General features: G+C 35.9%; 1 protein-coding gene across 1 annotated transcript; it reads right to left on the bottom strand.

Annotated features, from left to right (window-relative positions):
- Positions 1–365: 365 nt before the first annotated feature.
- On the bottom strand, positions 366–11,083 carry LOC106069965 (innexin unc-9-like). The gene is made up of 4 exons (XM_056014614.1): positions 11,009–11,083; positions 5,504–5,685; positions 4,195–4,358; positions 366–2,231 (listed from the first exon to the last, which is right to left on the bottom strand). Coding segments are annotated over exons 1-4 (1,269 nt in total). The 5' UTR covers positions 11,011–11,083; the 3' UTR covers positions 366–1,310.
- Between the last annotated feature and the right edge of the window lie 10,427 nt (positions 11,084–21,510).

The following is a 21,510-nucleotide window of genomic DNA, read 5'->3' as shown; positions in this document are numbered from 1 at the left end:
AAGTGATTGATGAAAATTGTTTAAATATCATTTAAAAATTTGAATTCGTTGTGATGGCAACTACCGCCAGTAGATTTTGGCTACAGTTGCTTGAAAACTGGTCATACGACTGCATAATCTTAAAATGAATGTGCCACTTTGTAGCACGAATATCATCAGTCATAAAATCTGGCCAATATTATTTATCAACGCAACAGGGCAATCGCTATATGCAAGGCAAAAGTTGGTAAAATCTGGCCAGTATTATAAACACAACAGGGCAATTGCTATATGTAAGGCAAAATTTGCTGAAATGTATCTATAATATGTATTGTTTCTTATTTATAAAAGCAGAACTTTTAGACTGAAATATAAAGGTCAACTTGTAGCTAATGTAGCATTAATAAGGCTTCAAATGTTTATGACTACACAAGGTCAAGGCAACATTTTGGCTGTTGGTTTTCTAAAACACGAAAAAGAAAAATTGCAACAGACTTAATATAAAAGACACTAAAACTCATTCATTATATCAGTCTTAATATAAAAGACACTAAAACTCATTCATTGTATCAATCTTCACTCTGATTAAAAAAAAGGACAGTTGCATGTCATTTCCTGCATATATATTGTTAACATAAAAAAAAAAAATAATTAAAGGGAAGTAACAACCAATGCAGTTTAGTTGAGACCATGTTACCATATAAGGTCTGGTCATTAAAAAACAAACTTGTCAAAGAACGCATAAACAGATAATATACTTTCTCAATATATTATTAACAAAATGAATGCTGGGTGTAGCTTCCATCGATATCAAACAATGACACAGAACTTGACTCTTACAAAGTTGTATGCACTGACTCGAAGAACTTCGCAAGTCATAATCATATATTTGCTTTCACTCAGTAACCAAAGAAGTTATTTGTAAAATCTTGAGTATATAAAACAAAAAACAATTTTTTTGAAACACAACTGTGTAAAGTGTTTAGGTATAATGATGGATAAAATGACATGAAAAATGTCAGAGCTAGTCAATGGAACTGAGTTTCAATCCAGCAGTAACAATGGTTCGCTAAGAAAACATTTTATAGGGAGAAATAGCACAAGTCAAAGAATTCACCTATAGCCAGATTTCAGTTAGTGTAAAATGTGCTTGAAGGGGGATCAAAAAATATATTTCTCTTCAACACTTTGTGAACATAATCAACATTGATTTTCACAACTGGTAAAAGTTTCTGGGATCTCGTCATAGTTGGGACTGTTTGATTAATAATTCAATAAAAATCACTTAGAAACTTACTGACTTGGACATTTTGCTTTCTGCCAAACTTGTTCTACTTGTTGTTAAGTTCTCTCAACTCTTCAATATCCAGTTCAAGAGTGGACACTGCATTCTTCCCATTCATCTTGGCTTCCCTCTGCCTCTTCTCGTGTGGTAGTGTGGTATGTGGGTTATCAATGTAAAAAAGCCACAAGTGGTTGATCAAGTCACTAAGGACAAGTTCTGAGGAATTTTTGGAAACAATCTTCAACACAAACACTCCGTCGTCCCGCAGGTATTCATCCGCAAACTTTCTGGCCAACTTGGCGTCTGTTTTGTTTCTTATGTTGTCTCCCAGCTTGAGGTACTTTTTGACATACCTGTAGCGGTTGCCACCCAGGAGAATCTGGTACAGCCAAGCCAAGTAATTAAAGACAGTCACTGCCGACACTAACAGATACCAAAACCACAAGAAAATGAAAATTTTTTCATTAAAGAGGTTGATGGGAAGGACGCACTGGACAGTGTACCTCTGGACGTTGGCCATTTGGCGTATCTCAAAGTCACACAGAGTGACTCGGGGGAAGCGGGGTGAGTCTGTGTAGCTTCCTTCTTTGACCAGAGCTTCAATGACTTCCAGCCCAAACACGCTGTAGTTCATAGCCAGGAAGTGGTTGAGGATATAAAATTGGAATATGACATTGGCCACGTACAAGAACTTGACAAACAGGTAAAATCCAGTCAAATATTTTCCGTCCCTCTTGGCAAACCAAAAGCAGAATACATTTGAAAAGCGCTGACGCAGTCGAACAAGTAAATTATAATGATACTGGCGGTGAGCTTTCAACCAGCGGTCCAAGTACTTGGCCACCTGGTAAGTCATTTTCTCCCTGTCCTCTTGTTTACCTATTTGAGTGCTCTCTGATAATGACACCAATCTGTCCACATTAAGTCCTCCTGTACTATTCAACATTTTCCACACCATGTTAGGAAACTGAGGAGAAAAAAAAAGAAATCTTTAAAAAAGTAACACACACCACACAAAATAAATTTATGAAGTATTTGAGACATCAAATCAAAAAGTATCTCAATAACCATATCTAGATTTTAGATATCCACAAGTATTATATGTAGCCTAAAAACTTTGATGACTAACCCATATGTAAAGCAACCTCAAACAAGACACCTCTATTAGGGAATGACTACCCCATACAAAAAGTTTACAATTTATTTATAAATATTAAAAGATTTTTATGTCTAAATAAGACTGTATGAAAAGTAGATATGTGTTGTTGGACACAGGTTTTTGTTAGTAAAATCAAGGATTTAGTGCACTTCAGGACCATGCTTCTAGCCAGTAGAGAATTATAACATTTCTCTCCTATATTAGCCATGTTGGACAATTTTTGTTTAGTTGAGGTTGAGCTCTAAGATCATGCTTCCTGCATATAAGGGCTCTAGAATCATGTTCTTTGCACAAGGGTTTAGGACAATGTTTTATAGAGTTAGTTGTGCACTTTTCACTGATAATTTAACTAGGATTAAATTGTCATACTTGTATCTAGCATTGCTATCCTGAATGTAAATTAGTCCATTAAAGAAAATATTTTATCAAATTGATAACTTTAACTTTTATCATTTGACATGCCATGTACAGAGAAATGACTACGCCTAACAAACTGGACAGTATTAACTTCCTCCCCCGCAAAGAACAATCTACAATCTTCCAACTAAGAACAGGACACACCACTATTAAATTACCACCTGAACAAAATAAACTCCACACAACTACCCCTTTGCAGACACTGCGCCCACCCCTTTGAAACCGTAAACCATATCCTCTTTGAATGCCCCTCCCTAATCCACCTTAGGCAGACCCTACTTCCACTACAGCCCAACATAACCAACACCCTGTACGGCAGTGCTGAACAACTGAAGAAAACAGCACACTTTTTTTCCTTGGCACATTCTGCAAAAGAGCTCTCAGCTCAGCAGCAATAAAGCTGGCTAGAAGAAGAAGAATCATGTGACATTTTTTCAACTAACAAGTTTTCCACAAATATTTGAATAGTACATTTTATTTAATAAGTATCTTGACCTTTTGTTTTCTACATAAACACTGATCCCCAGCAATTATTGTGTTAGTTTCTAACATTTTCAAGCTTTCTATCGAATGTCTAGCTTTGTCTAAACATGAGGACAACAGTACTGAGTGACCAGCCAACTGGGCTAGCGTTATTTTAGCAACAGACATTAGATTACTCTTGATACTGACACCAAACACAGGTCTAAACAGAATACACTCATATATAGTATGACACATTGCGTCTAAGCAGATAATGCACAGATACACCATGTCTTTATAGATTTTATGCTCTCTTTCAGCGGCAAAGCAACTATGGATCATCTCATAGAAATGATATGAAAGCATTAACTATGCTGAGAACCAAGTCACCAACGCAGCGATTCCCTCCACTCTATGCAACTGACATGCATTTGGGTGTCAGCTATGTCGCAGGCTCTGCCAGGCTGTAGCAATGTGTACTGCACGCAGCCTATAGGTCACATGATCATGATTTTTTCTGAGGGTTGACTCCCTTTACCATGACAGCAGAAGTTTCAATTAAATATTTTCCTTCTCCTAGGTGGGTAGCCAGCTAAAGCTAATGAGTCCCCTCTGCTCAAATCTTACTGGTTTAGATATCAATAGTTTGCCTTTGCACTTTCTTCTGTCAATGATGACAGTTCCACCAGACCCTATATCTGAGCATATAATGTGAAGCCAGGAGTAGGACTGGTTGTCAGAGGCTATTTGACATGCATGCCATTGGAAGCATTTCAAAGCTAGAGGAATACTTATAGCCATTACCTCTTCCAGCAACACCAACTTTATGGAATCTTTAAAGATTTCCTACACACTGTATGTGTTTCAAGTGCTATCAATGAGAACCACTGACCTTGAACATTAAAGCCTGAAAGAGAAGAATGATGGGCACCCATTGGTAGTAGCTGATTTCTCTCTTCTGTCTTTCATGGATGTTAACTGGGATACTATCATCCATTGGTATGTAGTAGGTGTTACTGATCCAGCAGACACTCTTTGTGTAACTGACATAGGAACCTGAGGACAGAGTAACAAACTTGGTCATGGATACTAAAATTTTTTTAGAGACCAAATGACCCACATAAATATGAATGAGACAAACAACATCTGAATTATTTTCAATTTTTTTAAAAGTATCATTTTAACTGAAGCAAAACTTCTTTGCCTTGATGCTATACTTTACCAAAATAAGTAAATCAAAGTTAACTCTATGTTTATTCATCTCTGAAAAAAAGAAAGTTTTGGTTAATATGTTTCAGATGTTCTTTTGGAATTTCAGATTATTAAATCCTAGCTTAAACCTCCAGTAGTATTGCAGAGAATGGCGGCAGGTAGGATATGAACCTGGGAACATTCCATTGAGATGACAACCCAAAGTGTATGTACCACAAGACAAGCTGCCATGTTAATTAGTTGAACTGTAAAATAATATTTTGAAAATAATTTCCTAATCATTCTTCTAGATAAAAAAACAATAAAGCATTTACTATCATTATCTGCCAAGCCAATTATTCTATTATACATGTCTTTATATAGTTTCTTCTGGAGAAACTTGAATAGATGCAACAATTAAAACTGATACTGCATTAAAATCTAATTCCATTTTCAACCCTGATACTTTGCTTCAGATCTCTGTTTCTGTAAAAAGAACTAAAACATTGTATATAATCAGGGGGGGAAGAGGGTCATCAAGTTGATAGGCCTTCCCAGCTGTGTCTAATGCAGCTAAGCCAAATGGAGTTAACACGCAAATAACGAAATCCAATAACAGGAGAAAGGCCAACAACAGAAGATAGTTGATGTTGATAGCGAATGTTGAACAAGAAGTTTAATATATCAACGGGAACTGTCAAATGTCGTCAAGTTATCTCTACGTTCATTTCATAAAAGCTCCTTATCTCTAAAACTGTCAAGAGTAGTCTGTTTACATCGGTTTATCTTTCGCTATTCTTTAAAAATCTAGTCTAGTTTTTACTAGTTGCGTCATTGTCTCGAAGTCAAAACTTCCTCTAATTACAAAACAAATTCCTAATTCCTACACAAAAAAGTGCTCTCTCTCTTTATATATATATATATATATATATATATATATATATATATGTAAAAAGAGGCTAGCATTTTGTCAAGTTAGCGTTTACATATATATAATTTGAATTACTGACCAGTAAACTGTGCTGGACACCAACATTGTATGGGGTCTCCGACATACTGGGCTGAACTGACCAGGATGGTGAAGAACGCCAGTAGCACAACAGTCCAGAGGTGACTGATCCTGTCAGCCCAGTCATCATCTTTGGAGCTCTGTAGCCTGGACCAGCTGGCGAAACTGTACAAGGCGAAAACCCTGTGAATAAAATGTAATGTGTTAAAAGACAAGAAGAATTGACAAACAAAATAGAATGAGAATAGAGATATACTGAACAAAACAACCCACAAACAGCATAGGCGTTAAAAGCAAAGTAACAACATAGAAAGAGCATTGACAAATCTTATGCCAAAATGAAATTGTTTTAAAGGAAAATTGTCTTTGTTTTTACTAATGTTATATTACCCATGTTAGGGCTCTCATTTTTTTCTCTAATGGATTGGTACCAAGGCTTTTAACATTTATGTGTTTATGAGATAGGACTCTGAACAGTCTAATGTTATAATATAATTACTGTTGCCTCTGAGTGGGCCACATTGATGTGTCTTATCAATGGTTACATTTGATGCATTGATCACTTGTTTAACACAAGCAATCTACAGAGACATAGCACTTATTCATAATAAAAACAAAACATCTTTTTGGAACAGTACAAAAGCTTACAAGCAGCCCTGAAGCACACCCTGTAAAATGTGAAATGTTTTATTGTAGTTAACAGAGAATCTTTTCCAAATAATTAGCTTTCTCTATCAGAAAGTGCTAAAAGAAAATTTCAGTTTCAGTGAACTTCAAAAAGTTGAAATCTCTTTTTTAGACCTTAAAAGTACATAAGAAGATGATTACCCAGCTGCAGTGGCCACTATGTATGAGGGGTAATGTGTGGCCAGCAGAACAACTTTATTTTACTTTCAGCAGAACAACTTTATTTTACTTTTTGAGGAAGATTTGGGTACTTTCTAGAAAAAGAGAAATAGTAAATATCCATATATCTCATAGCCCATAGCTCAACAACCACATTCTCTATCACACCTTTGTCAAATCTATTATAACCCAACTAATAATAGGATCCCATATTCGTGTCCATTAGTTTTATAGGTTTGTATGTATACTCAAAATGGCTGAACAGATTCTAGTGTAACAATAAGTAAATGGCTGAACAGATTCTAATGTAACAATAAGCAAGTTAAGGTTATAAATTGGGGAACGAAAGTTGGAGTTCCAGCGGAGACTGCAAGAAGGAAGGATGTGTGTTTAATGTAGTTTAAAAGTGAGTCAAAATATTTTGTTTCAATTGTTCAAGATATTTGTGTTTCTACATACATCTACACTGAAGTTGAAAGCTTTATATTATATATATATATATATATATATATATATATATATATATATATATATATATATATATATATATATATATATATATATATATATATATATATGTAAACAAAACATCTTTTTGGAACAGTGCTAAAGCTTACAAGCAGCCCTTATGGACACGCTGGAAAATGTGAAATGTTTAATTGTAGTTAACAGAGAATCTTTTACAAATAATTACAAATATAGAAACAAAACATATATATATACATCATTAAAATTTAAATTCATTTTCATTTCCTACATGTGCATTGTTTTAGTTGGAGATTTAACTGTTCTTCAGAATGACAGGTGAACCTGTCTAGTCTGGCGGACTATGGTGGACAGGTGAACCTGTCTAGTCTAGCAGACTATGGTGGACAGGTCATGCAAAAGAAAAAGGTCACTATGTTTTGAAAAGGCTCTCCGCCCACGACCATGCTGCTATATCTATAGTCAAGTGTGTACACTAGAATTATGTTTGCTTCATCTAGAGAGTTATTTTTTCCTGACATTTTGAATGTCACAAACCTAACAATGTCTTTTGAGTCAGCCCCAATGACAAGTACGTCAAAAATCTAAAGTTATTTACTATAAAAAAAAGGGTAGCCAACTACAACTCTTTACACTCATGCACTCTTCTTTGGTCATCTTTTGTAGTCGATAATATAATATATATTGACTTTTGTCTCTTGTTACATAACAATGTGAGAGGGAACTATCTTCCAAAAGTTAGATCCTGTTAATTGGGTTTTAGCCTAAATAAAAAATACTTTTGCAGTGCTTCATACATTGTTGCCACATGAGCATGTACATTATACATTTTGTGCCTCAGTTGTAGCCCATAAAGATAAAATACCTTCCTTAGCTCCCGCCCTCTATCCCAGCATTTCTCAAACTGTGGGGGCTCGCAACTCCTTTGACAAAAAAAAGAGGATGAGGGAGTTCAATTTTTTTCAAGGGACAAAAATATTTAATTTCATTGGAGTTTATAAATCTATGTTTGTTCAACAAAGTAAAATGGCTTAATTACCAGTGTTTCAAAAATTTAAACTATTTTAAGTTTCATCTTCTGATTAGGACCTTTTAAATGGCTGCAACAATATCAACTAAAACTTTTTCGAAGAAGACATTTCTCTGCTTTAATATGACGAACAGTCAAAATTCTCAACGCTGTCAATGTCATGCTGAGGACTTTTTTGCGTAAAAAAAAAGCTGTACCAAAGCATTTTACTTCTGACACCCATTACAGACATATTGTGCTAAATTTATGTTGGATATCCCTGGCCAGTTCTGACTCCTTCTTTACTTGATATGCGTATTAGCCCGTCCCAATCTATTTTTACAATCAGTCCAGTGCTTGTATGTAATCTATTTTCACAATCAGTCCAGTGCTTGTATGTAATCTATTTTTACAATCAATCCAGTGCTTGTATGTAATCTATTTTTACAATCAATCCAGTGCTTGTATGTAATCTATTTTTACAATCAATTCAGTGCTTGTATGTAATCTATTTTTACAATCAATCCAGTGCTTGTATGTAATCTATTTTTACAATCAATCCACTGCTTGTATGTAATCTATTTTTACAATCAGTCCAGTGCTTGTATGTAATCTATTTTTACAATCAGTCCAGTGCTTGTATGTAATCTATTTTTACAATTCAGTGAAGATGCAAAGGGTTCCTCTGACCTAAATACAACTTTCAGAATGACAAACTAAATATTCATTTCTGGAAGTTTAAACTTTTAATTTTTTTTTGACATAGTCCAACATCTTTTTCATTATTATCTATGGTTCTTCAATCATGAGTGACATAAGACTAGCCATGCATCTAGATGTCAAGTTGCCATTCTGGTCTCCCTTTACTTCCCACAGGCTTGACATAAATGACAGCACTGGCAGATTCAATAAATGTCAAACCATTTAAACCCTGAAGCAGCTAGTTAGAGTCTGGCACTAGGTACACACTGCAGGGCTAATTAGGGAAACAAACAGTTTGTGGTGTCTAAAACAGCGTGTCATTTATTTCATAAAACCTGTGTTCTGTTTCTACAGAGAATAAATAACATAAATTAATTAAGAGACTTCATGTTGATATGAGTAAACATTGAAAACTATTGATTTATTACGTCTCATCATTTCACATACTTTCACAAAAACATTCGCAACAAATAATGGCGCATATTAGCACAACTTGCAAGAGACTTATAAAACCTTATTGTGGCAAGCTCAAAGCAAAAAATGACGAATCCTTAATATTATATATTATAGACCATGTTAATCAATGACTTCACCCATTCCATTCTCTAATGGCACTAGGGAAGAAGGAGCACTTGTATGAATTTGTTCTAGCATACAGAATAAGGAATGTGCCTCTATCTTTCAGTCTTTCTGAGTATTTTATTGGATTTTGTTTTTCTATATATGTAAGTTATGGTTTAGTGCTTTAAATGTATTATAGCTACTAGTTACTTTTTATTCTTCTGTCCTGAAAAGTCTCTAAATTTAGTGATTTTACTACAAATAGAGAATCTCAAACTTTGACTTTAGAATACACTAAGTTGTGATTGTGACAAGAGATAAACTTTGATCTAAACATTGTGAGCATAATATTATATAAATAGCATTCAGGTGTTTAGCTTATATGTGTATGTAAAGAAAACGTAGTATTTTTAAAGTGAGTTTAAAAAATGTTTGTTAGTAAAATATTTGATATGTTTCTGGTGTCCCTTCAGATAATTACACCCTTGCACCAGCCTCCAATAGGACGACAGAGGATGGCGGCATGCAGGGTTTGAACCCGGGACCATTGAGACTACCGCGCAACAGACTTTTGAGCGCAAATCACACAACCATGCTGACATTCAATTATAATGTAGTAAAAATATTCACATCTTATTTAATAAAATGTGTGTGTATACATACATGTAGTGTGAAGTGGAAAGATATTTAATTTGTCAATATAAGTTAAGGTTATTTTTTATTTTTTTCAAATTGGTCAGAAGTTCTGTATTAAGTTAGGACCATAATGCCTAAAAATGTTTAATTCCAGAACAACAACTGTCTGCTAGCTAAGAAATCCATCAACACTTTTTAAATGTAGATCTGATGACTGATCTATTAGCTCTAAAATTGTTATTGTGTAGTTCTAATCTAGAGATTCTAGTCTTCTACCTATAAAAAGTTTTTGATATTCCGATATAGAATAAAGCTCTCAATGGCAACAATTATCTTAAATTATAAAATGACACTATTGATAAAACAACTTAAAAATGAAACACCAGCTTGAAGATAAGTCCACTTTGATTTCCTCTCAAGAATCTTGAATGAAACTAGAGTAATACTTTATTAAATTTTATATCTAAACACTTGAAGACACTTCTGTCTAGTACTCTAATCTAATCAAAATGGTTTTTAAAAGAAAAATGATCATGAATTTAGAATGAAATTGATTTATATATATATTATATAGATCTAGATCTATAATATGATTGCTGCCTGGTCAAGCATTATGCCAACTGGAATGTCGTTTGATTCTTCGATCTTTATTAACTCTAAAGAGTCTAAAATCTAGATAAACTAGATCTATAAAGATCTCTTCTAATCTAGATTAGTTAGTAAGTAGATCTAGTATTCTAGTAGTAACTAATATAGATCTAGTAAAATCGAGTAGTACAATCATTACTCATTATAGTAATTTAATAAATTCTACTTCTAGAATCTAGATCTAATTAATCTAATTCTAAGATCTAGACCTAGAGATCTTACTAATGACTAATGAGTATTATTATAATCATTTTATTATAGACTCTAGACTCCGTGGCATTTTATATCTCGAGAGACAATCTTTTCCCTTCTAGACTAGATTATTCTAGAATCTAGATCATATTATTAGTTATCTATCTTTACTAAATAAAAAAAAAAATTACAATTAGACTAGTCTAGATTTAGATCTATAGAGTGTCTAGACTCTAGACTAGACTTAGACTATATAGAAGATAGATCTAGAATAATCTAGAATCTAATCTAGATCTAGAATAGATCTAATAGAAATAGTCATAGATCTAGTGATTAGTGTCTATCATCTAATAGTAATAGACTAGATTCACTAGATCTAGGACTAGACTAGAATAGATTTCATTTTCTACATCTAAAATTACTTACATTTTATAAATTCAAGAATCAATTAGGTTCAAGTTCAGGTTGGTTGAAATATTCTTCTGCCCTGCCCTGATATTACTAAATATTAGTGATATGTCAGTGATGACTCAATGACTGGTCTAGTTTGACGTTGACCAGATCATGAATGAGATCAAAGTAGATCTAGACTGAAGAGTCTATCCATAGTGCGTCACTCAACATACACTTGGTATCCAGAGCTTTTTTTTTTCTTTAGTTATCCTTTGGAATTCTAGACTTTACTGAAGTTTAGAAGCAAGACAGTGGCCAGATCCCGCCTGATGGCATGATCACGATGTGACGTACGATGGAAAGGAAGACACATTTCTTTGTTGTACTCCGACAATACACATTTATTTCATTTAAACATTAGGTTAATCCTCATTAACGAATTATTTAATAAAGGTATGATCTAGACTAGACATAGATCTACTTTTAATACCGCCAAACAATGAAATAAGAATCATAACATGCTTTTTCTCATAGAAGTAGATCTGTAGATCCAGAAATAATCCGTGAAAGTGTCTGTAAGAAAAGAAAAGAAAAGAAAAGCGGAAATAGGTCACGTAGTGGCGCCGGATTGGTGAGTTGTGGTGGGTGCTGTGCTCTAGTTACACCCTAAGCTCAAGCTATACAAAGCAATGTGAATGTCTACTACACAATAGATCTACCAGTGTCTAGCTCAAGTAGCACATGACGTCTCTATGAAAGTCAACACGCGCTTCAATGGTGACAAAGGCAAAGGTCATAGTCACGTGCTGTTTTAGTGTTTACAATCGTAATTTCTCTTATTTTCTGATATCAAGATTGCAATGGATCCATAGAGATCTTATCTTATAAAATATAGCTAAAATAGTCTAGATCTAGTCAAGATAGGCAGGCACAGACGATTTTTAAGATTAAGATTATTAAAATTAATAAAGATAAACACATATTTTTTTTTATCGTGGCTGCGAAGACGTGGGCCTATATATTTATTTTATACTTACCTACTAAAATCAGATGCGTGGCTTAGATCTATATAGATGATAGATCTAGATAGATCAGGATTTAGTTCTAATTAAAAAGAATATTTAGGACTTGCTAATTTAATAAAACTCAAATAAATGAAAGGAACTTTGGACAATGGGTTATGAGGGCTCAGGTCATTAATCCGTGTTAAATAAGCGATTAAGCTCGTAGCTAACTTTTTTTTTTTTTTTTTAGGTTATTTGGTGTGTACAGCAACGAGACCATTCGACTGTAAAATAGTCTGATGAAGTAAACAATATCAAAGAGTTGTTTGTTGTTTTTTTTTTTTTTTCATTAAATAAATATTGGATTTAATATAAAAAAATCATGCATGTGAAATTTCACAAACTTTTCACACAAATTTAATTAGATATCTAAAAAAAAAATTAAAACATTGACAGAGCTCCACCGAGCGCCGGAAAGCAGCGGGCGCCAATATATTATAGGTATCAATAACACACTGCTTAAAATATCAACTAAAACTGATTTAAAGCTATTAGAGAGTTTCATTGGAACAGGAGAGTGTGTCTGACTAAGCATTGCTAAGCAAAGTACCTATCAAGTGGGAACTGGTCAAAACAAATAAAAATAGTTGGATGTTTGTTTAATTAGTTTCACATGTTTGCGATGTTATTTCAAAATCACAGATATTAAATCCTAGCCCATGCCTCCTGCATGAGGGCGCGGGATGGCGGTGGCGCGGTTCGAATCCGGGTTCACCGAGACAGTCCAGCGCGTAAACCGCACGACCAAGCAGCCATAGCGTATACCAGGCGACTATAGGCAGTCATCCATTTCAATAATGTTTCAATAGCAAAATTAGAAAAGTAGCCTAGGACTTCTGTAAGAAAATGTGACTGTCGCTACAGATTTTTTTTTTTACTGCGTGCTTATTAAACGCATTTTGTGTGTGTGTGTGTGCTTTAACTGTTGGCTGTTCTTATGCAAATATGGATTTTCAGGTGGACACAACGCCCTGACAAAAATCCTGCTGAAATCGAGAGATTAAGGCTAAATGTGGCTCATCAACTTATATAATTCAGACGTTACTTCAAAAAAGAAGATGATTACGTCCTACGCGTCATGCATTTAGTCATGCATATTAACCAATGACTTAAATTATGCCAAATCACTGGTTTTCAGAAATCAGAAATGGTTAAGACGGATTTTCGGAGTCACGGAATAAAATGAGATCAGATTTAAAAAAAAATCATATACTCGACAACTTAAAGAAGTTGTGACCCAGTGTCGCATGAGGTTTGCGGGACATGTCATCCGACCAGAGGCGACCTTATCAGTGCGCGGGGCCCTAGGCGAGTGTCCTATGGGAGCCCTGCGCCGTAAGGGTAGAGCATGTATACCGTACCACATCAAGCTAATGGGCTCGTCTACCTCTAACGATGAAAGCCTTATTTTTGTTAGGGGCCTACAAGCACATTACCTTACGTTAAGTAGGGCTACTGTACTATTGGCCGTTTGAGTACATTACATACTGTACTGTAATTGTTCTGCATGAAACATTTTGCTTTTAAGGTTAGTGGACGTAGCTAATGATTCAGAAACTATTGTACGAAGAGAAATCAACAAACTAGATACTAATAATTTCTGCTAAACCTGCTGAGGTCGGAAAGTAACAATTAAGCACAAAGGAGAACCAGAACACTTGCAATAAAGCATTTACCAAGTTTAACAAATCCTAGTTTATGAGAACTGATCTGGTTTTCGAATCTCCGATCGCGGGTTAGTGGAGGTAGGCAGTGGACACTCACTGGACACCAGTTGGCAATAGACTGCTTACATTTTTTAGACCAATTTCTACTGACTATGGAGACAATTTATCGCCCAAAGCGCCGAACGGCACGATAGCATGTAAGTCTATTTTTCTTTGTATATGACTGCTACTTGAGCGGATGAGAACCGGCTAGCAACTTTTAAGGGTGGTTCAGAGTCACGCTGGTTGGAGAGGAATGAGTATTTTTATGTGTGCGCATATATATAAAGGTCATTGTTTGTAAAATGTTTGTTTGACATGTTTCGGATGTTCCTTCAGAGTTGAAGATAGTTTACTTCCTAGTCCAAACCTCCCGCAGGACGACGGGGGATGGGAGCGGGCAGGGTTTGAACCTTCGACCGTCGATAAATCCGAACGACAGTCCATCGTGCAAACCGCACGACCAGGCAGCATTTGTGATGAGACCATGAGATACTCATGTGATCGTTGATCTCTGTTATGTATGCCAGCATAATAGTCTCAACGTTTATGCCAGCCTTATAGTGGCAGGCAAACGTAACATTTGTGGTAATAGATATTGGCATTATAACAATTTAGTAAGGAATGAGTTAAAAAGAAAGAATTAGGCCTATGTCAAAACAAAAGAAAAAAAAAGAATTAAGAAGCGTGGGAAAAGATACTGCTGTTAGCACGAGTTACGGGGGAATAACTCCGGTACAAACATCGCAGAATGTGTATCTAGACTCGATACACCTACAGATTTAAAAATAAAATGTGTAAAGAGTTTCTTATGAACTCAAAAGATTGCCGTGAAGTCTGATGAGCTTATGGCTTATATATAGCTTTAAATAGCTGACTATTGATTGCAGTAATGGTTGTTTTGCTAAAGTTTTTTTTATATTTTGGTTTAATTTTTTTTTTTTGTTACAGATTCGCAAACTGTTATACTGTTCCTTAGTTCTATTTCTATATTCTAGATCCAATCCATATCTAAAGTTTCCCTTTTCAGATCTTGCGATCTATGGTGCAGATGATGTTAAGGTCATCTGTTTCTTTGGCCAACGGTTAACGAACAGGGTGTTATGTGGCCAGCACAACGACCAACCGCCTTTACTTTCCCCAACTAAAGTCAGGTACCCATTACAGTTGGGTTGACTCAGGGGCGCCCTAAAAATCCAGAAATTCAAAATCCCAGTCTTCACCGGGAATCGAACCCAGGACCTCAGGTTCGGAAGCCAAGCGCTTAACCATTCGACCACCGCGCACCCTACCCATATCTAAAAGCGTCCAATATTATACACACAGCCTCAAACCTGTTTCTGTTCAGTGAAAACGAATGTCATCAATTTGTTTTCTTTAATACATTACACATCGCCAGCCACCACTGTTTGTGAACCAATGGACCTCATTCACCAATCGTAAACAAACAACATTTAGCCACGTGGTGCTCTATCTCTTTCTATATAATTTACGATCTCATGTTTAATTCATGATGGTTGTCACGTGACAGTTTTTTTCATTGTTTTATCAATAAGATCACGTGACTAAATGTTGTTTGTTTACGATTGGTGAATGAGGTCCATTAATACGTCTATGTTTGTTTGACATGTTTCGGGTGTTCCTTCAGAGTTGAAGTTAATGTACACCCTAGCCCAAAAACGCCAACAGGACGTCGGGGGATGGCAGCGGACAGGATATGAACCCGGGGCCATCGAGACGACCTAACAACAGTTCAGCGCGCATCCGTTTGATCGTCTTATGAGCTGAGCCGAAGGCTCTTCGAGCTCAAAGTTTGAAAAAAAAAAACCTGTTTGGACGCCAAACAGTAAAAAAAAAACCACAAAAACTTGCATGAACACACAGTTCTGTTTGAGAGAGACCCGAGTCAATGCCTATGTAAAGCATTGCTGTTTCCAATGCCTTTGGCCCCCGACGCATGCTTGGCTGCACATGGCCGAAGGCCGATGACACCGGGAGCCTCCGCCATTTTCCTTCGTTATACCAAGCTAACCGTGGGGGATTCGCCATTTATGTAACGGTCCCTTTGAGGAACAGCGCATGGATGTGTGACTCTTTTGCAACTCCGCCCGTGCAATGGGTGGACTCTCGTCTACCCGTGGGCATCCCCACGGGAGTTATGTTGCGCCATTCATTTAGCCTAGCTACCCCCTCAAGTAACCGTTTCCACCCGGGTGCCACGTTGAGGCAGAACAGCGTACCCGGGCAGCGCGCATCCTGCAAGACTTCTTGGTACCTAGGGTAGGCCTATATAGTGTTACATTTCACTCTCCTAATCGGGCCTTCTGTAAACACTGCTAAACACAAAACAGCACATCTAAACACATCAAGAACTTGACAACAAGAGCTCTGGTTAATCTGGTACTTTAATAATGAGTGAATAAGTAGATAACAGCCAATACTAGACTATTGGCAACACATCAACAACTAAAATGTTACATTGTACATCACCGTACAAAACTCTACTGTCTCTATCTCTTTCTGGACTCGTACATAACACTTGAGGACTCAACCAGGACCGACTTCATAGCCAGACTAACAGTCCCGGTCTCCTCCGTGTCCTAGTGTCCTACCTTGAACTGCCGCCTTCTTACACACACTGTGTCTCTGGTCCACCCAGGCTCATGATCAGATGACCATAACCCGGGTCCTATTCACGTGCAAGGTTCATGCCAGTACTGTCCCTTGCCCTTCAATATAGCACGCTAAACTGTATTACTGGCCTGTGTCACATCTGTCAGCTGCTCACATACAGTTAACCATATTGCGTTGCGAATAGGGTTACAACAATATCTTCATACTACATTAAAGAGCATTTTAAAATATTTATAAACTGGATAGAGTGCTGCCGAAGGAGATTTTCTCATGAAAATTATTTCTTACAATTTTCAACAACAACACTACCATCACTATAAATCACTACATCTACTACTACTAATAATGATGTGGCTGCTTGGTCGTGTAGCAGGGCTGGCCTTGGGCATGGGCAAACTAGGCCGCACCACTGGGCGTGCTAGTATTTTTGTAGAGAAGAAATAGCGAATCTTATCCTCTGTTATTGTTGGAGTTCGTACACGACGTTTTTAATCAATTGCATAATTTTACTTCGCTGTGTATTTTTTATTTTTCTATTTTATTTGGGGCCACCAGCTTCACTTCTATAAAGGGCTTCCAATTATCTAAGGCCTGCCCTGCGTATGGTTTGCGCTTTGGACTGTCAACGGTGGTCTCGATGGTCCCGGGTTGGAGCCCTGCCCGCTGTCATTCAGCCATCCTGCTGAAGGTTTGGTCCAGGATGTAATTATCTTCCGTAACACATACAACAAATATATTCAAAATAATAATAATTTTATAAAATAATATAGATAATAAGTAACAATAATAAAATGAATCGGAAGGATGCTGCCAATAAATTGTTCTTAGGCGTCTTTGAGATATAAATGATCTTGAATAATCTTGATTTAAGTAAACGATATAGGCCTATGTCCTATATGTCTATGTAGTTCAAATAAAAATGTCGCTTCTACAGCCATCTGCCCGATAGAATATCAATGTTTATGTTTTTAACATTTATAAAGAGCCTAATATTAAAAATAACACTAATGTGATGATGAGCAGGAACTAAGCTCTGACTTTTAACATTTCCTTTTCGAAGTTCGTCTGCCACAGATCTATTCGCCTTTTTTTTTTAAGACAATGTAACCTTAATGAAAAGATAATGATTTCAAAGAAAGGCCATTAAATTAGATTTAATTCTTAGTAAGTGGTCTGCCCTTTTCTTATATATCGGACTGGTCTTTAATCTTTATTTTGAAAATTTATGCAGACCAACCATTTTACATCTATTTAGATTATTAAGTGGCAATGGCTTGTGACATCAACAGTGTTCGTATATAGCCTACCTATTTCAATTTGACTAGACCTATATAAACTTTTACTTCTTTATTCTGGATTTGTCTTATATTAATGTTATGTGCTATGGACAATCGTAAGACACATATTATTTCTTCAGGGATAATAAAGATTAATATTATTATTTATTAAATATCTACTGCGTATCTTTAGAAATTCTAAGTCCATTTGTTTAAAAATCTAATTTGAATGGCGAAACCAATTCAATACATGTTAATTGCTTTAGTATAGCGCATCTTACTTGCTATGAACATTCTCAGTTGTAGGCCTACTCTGGTCTAATCTTTTTTTGTAGACTCGTGGGGCCTGGAGGGGGGGGGATATCTGGGAGGTTTCCGACTTCCGTGCTGCCTTTAGGGGCTCAGCTAACACAATTCTCCTCGAGACGGGATTCGAACTTGCTAGTTGACAGATTTAATTTTTTTGTGATTTCAAAAAAAAAAAAACAAAAAAAAAAAACAACTTATGTTGAACAACGAATACAGTTTGTAGTTTAAAAAAGAAGGGGGAAAAAAAGGGGGGTGGGAGGAGAGAGACACTAGGGTGGAAGCGTGGAAAAAAAAAGTACCCACCCCCATTTTAAATTTATTTAAGATAAGAGATTTCTTTACCTCTTCTTTATTTGCCCCCACCTTTTTTTTTCTCTTTATATACTTGGTACTGCAGGTCTTTTCCACACCATAGGAGTGCATCTTATTTCTAAATAGGCTATCCTTTCCACAGTAGGAGACTTTAGCCAGCACTTTATTCATCTGGTTTTAAGAAACAATGATCACTTTGTGTTCCTAGATGTGACATTAGAATCTCACATCACAACTCTGGAATCTGGCAGAACGCTTCAAATTAAAACCTCTCCTACGATCAAATTAATTTTCTTGGACTGATTAAAGTTAGTAAAGGTGCCAATCCCTTAAAGGAAAAAAGATCAACAAAAATGTGAACCTCACAAGTGACTCAACTTAAAACTTAGAAGCGTCTGGATAAGATTACATCGAACTTGCTTCGTACTACTCGGACTTTTGATTCCTTAAATTGTGTGAAACTCATCCGCCAACGTTCTAAGCCAGGTTAAGCGTAGGGCTAGCCACCCTAAATAGTGGGGAAAAAAACAGCTACAGAAACAGCAAATCAACAGAAGTCACGGACCTGGGAGAAGAAGGACCTCCAGCCGAAAGGTTTATGACGCATAGCGGTGAAAGCCAGGATCATCTGGAAGCTGACAGGCCGAAGACCATCATTTCTACCAGAATGCCAAGCAGATGGGCAAGACGTTGGACAGTTGGACTCGCCTAGACAAAAAAAAAAAAAGTAATATTTTTATCCACGCCCCTCCCTGTCCCAAAAAGTAAATAGAATCTGTGTCAGACTGTTTCTAACATAACTAACTGGTCAGTGTAAGGCTAGCCAGGCTACGTGCTGTCGGTCGCGACATTAAGAGAACCAAGCGATATTGTGTTGTATGTTGAGTGGTCAGGCAAGAAAATACACACTGCCATGGTTAGTCAAGCACGTAGATCTACTCCTAAAACGTATTTTTTTTTCTCTGCTTACAAGATGTATATCTAACTGTATAGACCTAAATCTATTTCTTTTACGAGATTGTAAGCTTTACTGAATGTGTGCTAATATTAGAAGATATTACGTCATTGTTTGTTGTTTATGTTTTATGCGAGAGCAAAGAATCGGACAGAAATAAAAGTTAGTTATAAATGTCCACCTTGATAGAGACAGTCTCGTTTTTATCATTATTAATTAGTAACGTCTACAGTAATTTATTATTAATCTGTGACAACAGAACAGAATGGTTTTCCAATAAAATAAAAATGAAGGTAGACACTTTGGTGGAGATTTTAATTTAATCCAAGGGGCAAAAAAATAAAATAAATAAATATAGAAATACATCTTATCTTATAAAATACAGATGTTACTTCAAAATGATGATTACAGATTGCGTCCTACGCGTGTTCCTAGGTCTATCTAGTCATGCATGTTAACCTATGACCTTAATTCTGCCAAGTCACTGGTTTTCTTGGCTGGCTCAGGCAACCCATTCCATGCTCCAATAGCACTAGAAAAGAAGGAGCATTTGTACAAATTTGTCCTAGCATATATGGAACGAGGAATGTGCCTTTATTCTTGTGTCTTTCTGAGTATATTATTTTTGTTATTGTCCAACAATGATAGTAACACACATCTTTCATATATAAAAAGTCTTCAATGTGAGTTTATGTATAAATATATATATATATATCAGTGGCGTAGCTAGTGTATATGATGCCAAAATTGCGGCAGTGTCTCATGATGCCCACCTCCAACGAAATAAAACAACAACAACAAAAAAAAAAAAAAAACTTTTATTTTTCGAACTAATGTGTATTCGTTGTTAAGGTATTGCCATTTCCCCCCATCAATGAATCATATTAGTCCCAAATTAATTCTTGATCCACTTAGCCTAAGTCTGAAAACAATTCGCTGTCATAAATTTATCACTTACCGCAATCGCCAGAATTATTAAGATAAAGACAATATTTAGAACTGAAGCATCTAGGCTATATCTGAGATGATGCCTGTGAAAGACTAAAGAATTGTAATTGTCCATGACAACGAAACCTTAACATTTGAGATCATTGTTCCAGTTTTGAGATGTCAGGTGTACTGTCAAAATAATCTAGAAATATATGGCTTGTAGTCACCCAATAATACAATAAGTTTGTTTTAAATTTGCGGGGACGTACGTATTTGGTCAGGAACTAGCTTGGGTATAGGAGCACATGTAGGCCTACTCTTAGGAGCGGATCGTACTTGGAAAGTAATTTCAACTTCTAGAAATGACCTAGATATTGTCTTTGCAATTCTTCTTCAACTTGTTCGCGATGCCCATTAATTAAGTGCCAGATTCTGTTTTGAGAAAATGGACTGATATCCAAGATTTTTTTCAGGTTTCATTATCAGATTTTTACCCTTTGGACCCCTTGATCCGTACCGTCAATCATTTGAATCTGAGATGACAATTTCTCATTCCAAACTAGCACTTGGCACACAAACCGGACTTCTCAGTCGAGCAATGCCCATATTATTGTTTACAATTCAGTATTAGTGTTAACTAGTTGCTGGTGAAAAATAAAATACACAAAAAAGGTAATTGGAATAAAAAAATATTGATGTCACTTTCATTGCTCAGTGGTCATTAGAATTTACAAAATGACTGAAACGAAAAAGATTCATATAGTAAAACAATTATCTAGATCTAGAGGTGGGCCTATATTTTTAAGCTCTAGATCTAGATGAATCCAGCGTATTGTGCAATGAAGTAACAACATGTAGGCATAACATGTGGCTAAAAAAAAATAAAAAAAATGGGCGTTTAAAAGTGAAATCATTGAGAGATTGAAACAGATCTAGTCACTTTGATTCTACCTGGTCTAAAGCTTACATTTAATTGAAGAAAGAACGCAGGACATCAAAACAAAATAGCCAAATTTGTAGTTAACATTTCAAATAGAGTAGTTTGTACTTGTTCATATGTTTGTAGAATGTGTTATCTTTACTGAGAACGTTTAATACCCCGCACCACTCGCTCATAGCTAGCTAGGCCTACGCCACTGATATATATATATATAGGCCCCTATATACTCTCACATTGAAGACTTTTTTTAAATTCGTATCTTATCTTATATAATACAGACGTTACTTCAAAAAAAAATAAAAAATGATTACTTCCTACGCGTCATGCAAATTAACCATTGACTTAAATTCTGCCAAGTCACTGGTTTTCATGGCTAGCTCAGGCAACCCATTCCATGCTCCAATAGCA

This window comes from Biomphalaria glabrata, chromosome 16 (genome assembly GCF_947242115.1).
Source record: "Biomphalaria glabrata chromosome 16, xgBioGlab47.1, whole genome shotgun sequence".
Lineage (NCBI taxonomy): Eukaryota > Metazoa > Mollusca > Gastropoda > Planorbidae > Biomphalaria > Biomphalaria glabrata.
The sequence above is the reverse complement of the archived record's forward strand: the minus strand, read 5'-3'. Positions and strand labels throughout refer to the sequence as shown.

Bases quoted from the DNA above. Each gene is read 5' to 3' on its own strand.
- LOC106069965 (XM_056014614.1), bottom strand. The intron at 4,359-5,503 runs GTCAGTAATTCA...CTCTGTCCTCAG, and splicing joins GTGTCCAGCACAGTTTACTG to GTTCCTATGTCAGTTACACA. The intron at 2,232-4,194 runs GTCAGTGGTTCT...TTTTCTCCTCAG, and splicing joins TTCAGGCTTTAATGTTCAAG to TTTCCTAACATGGTGTGGAA.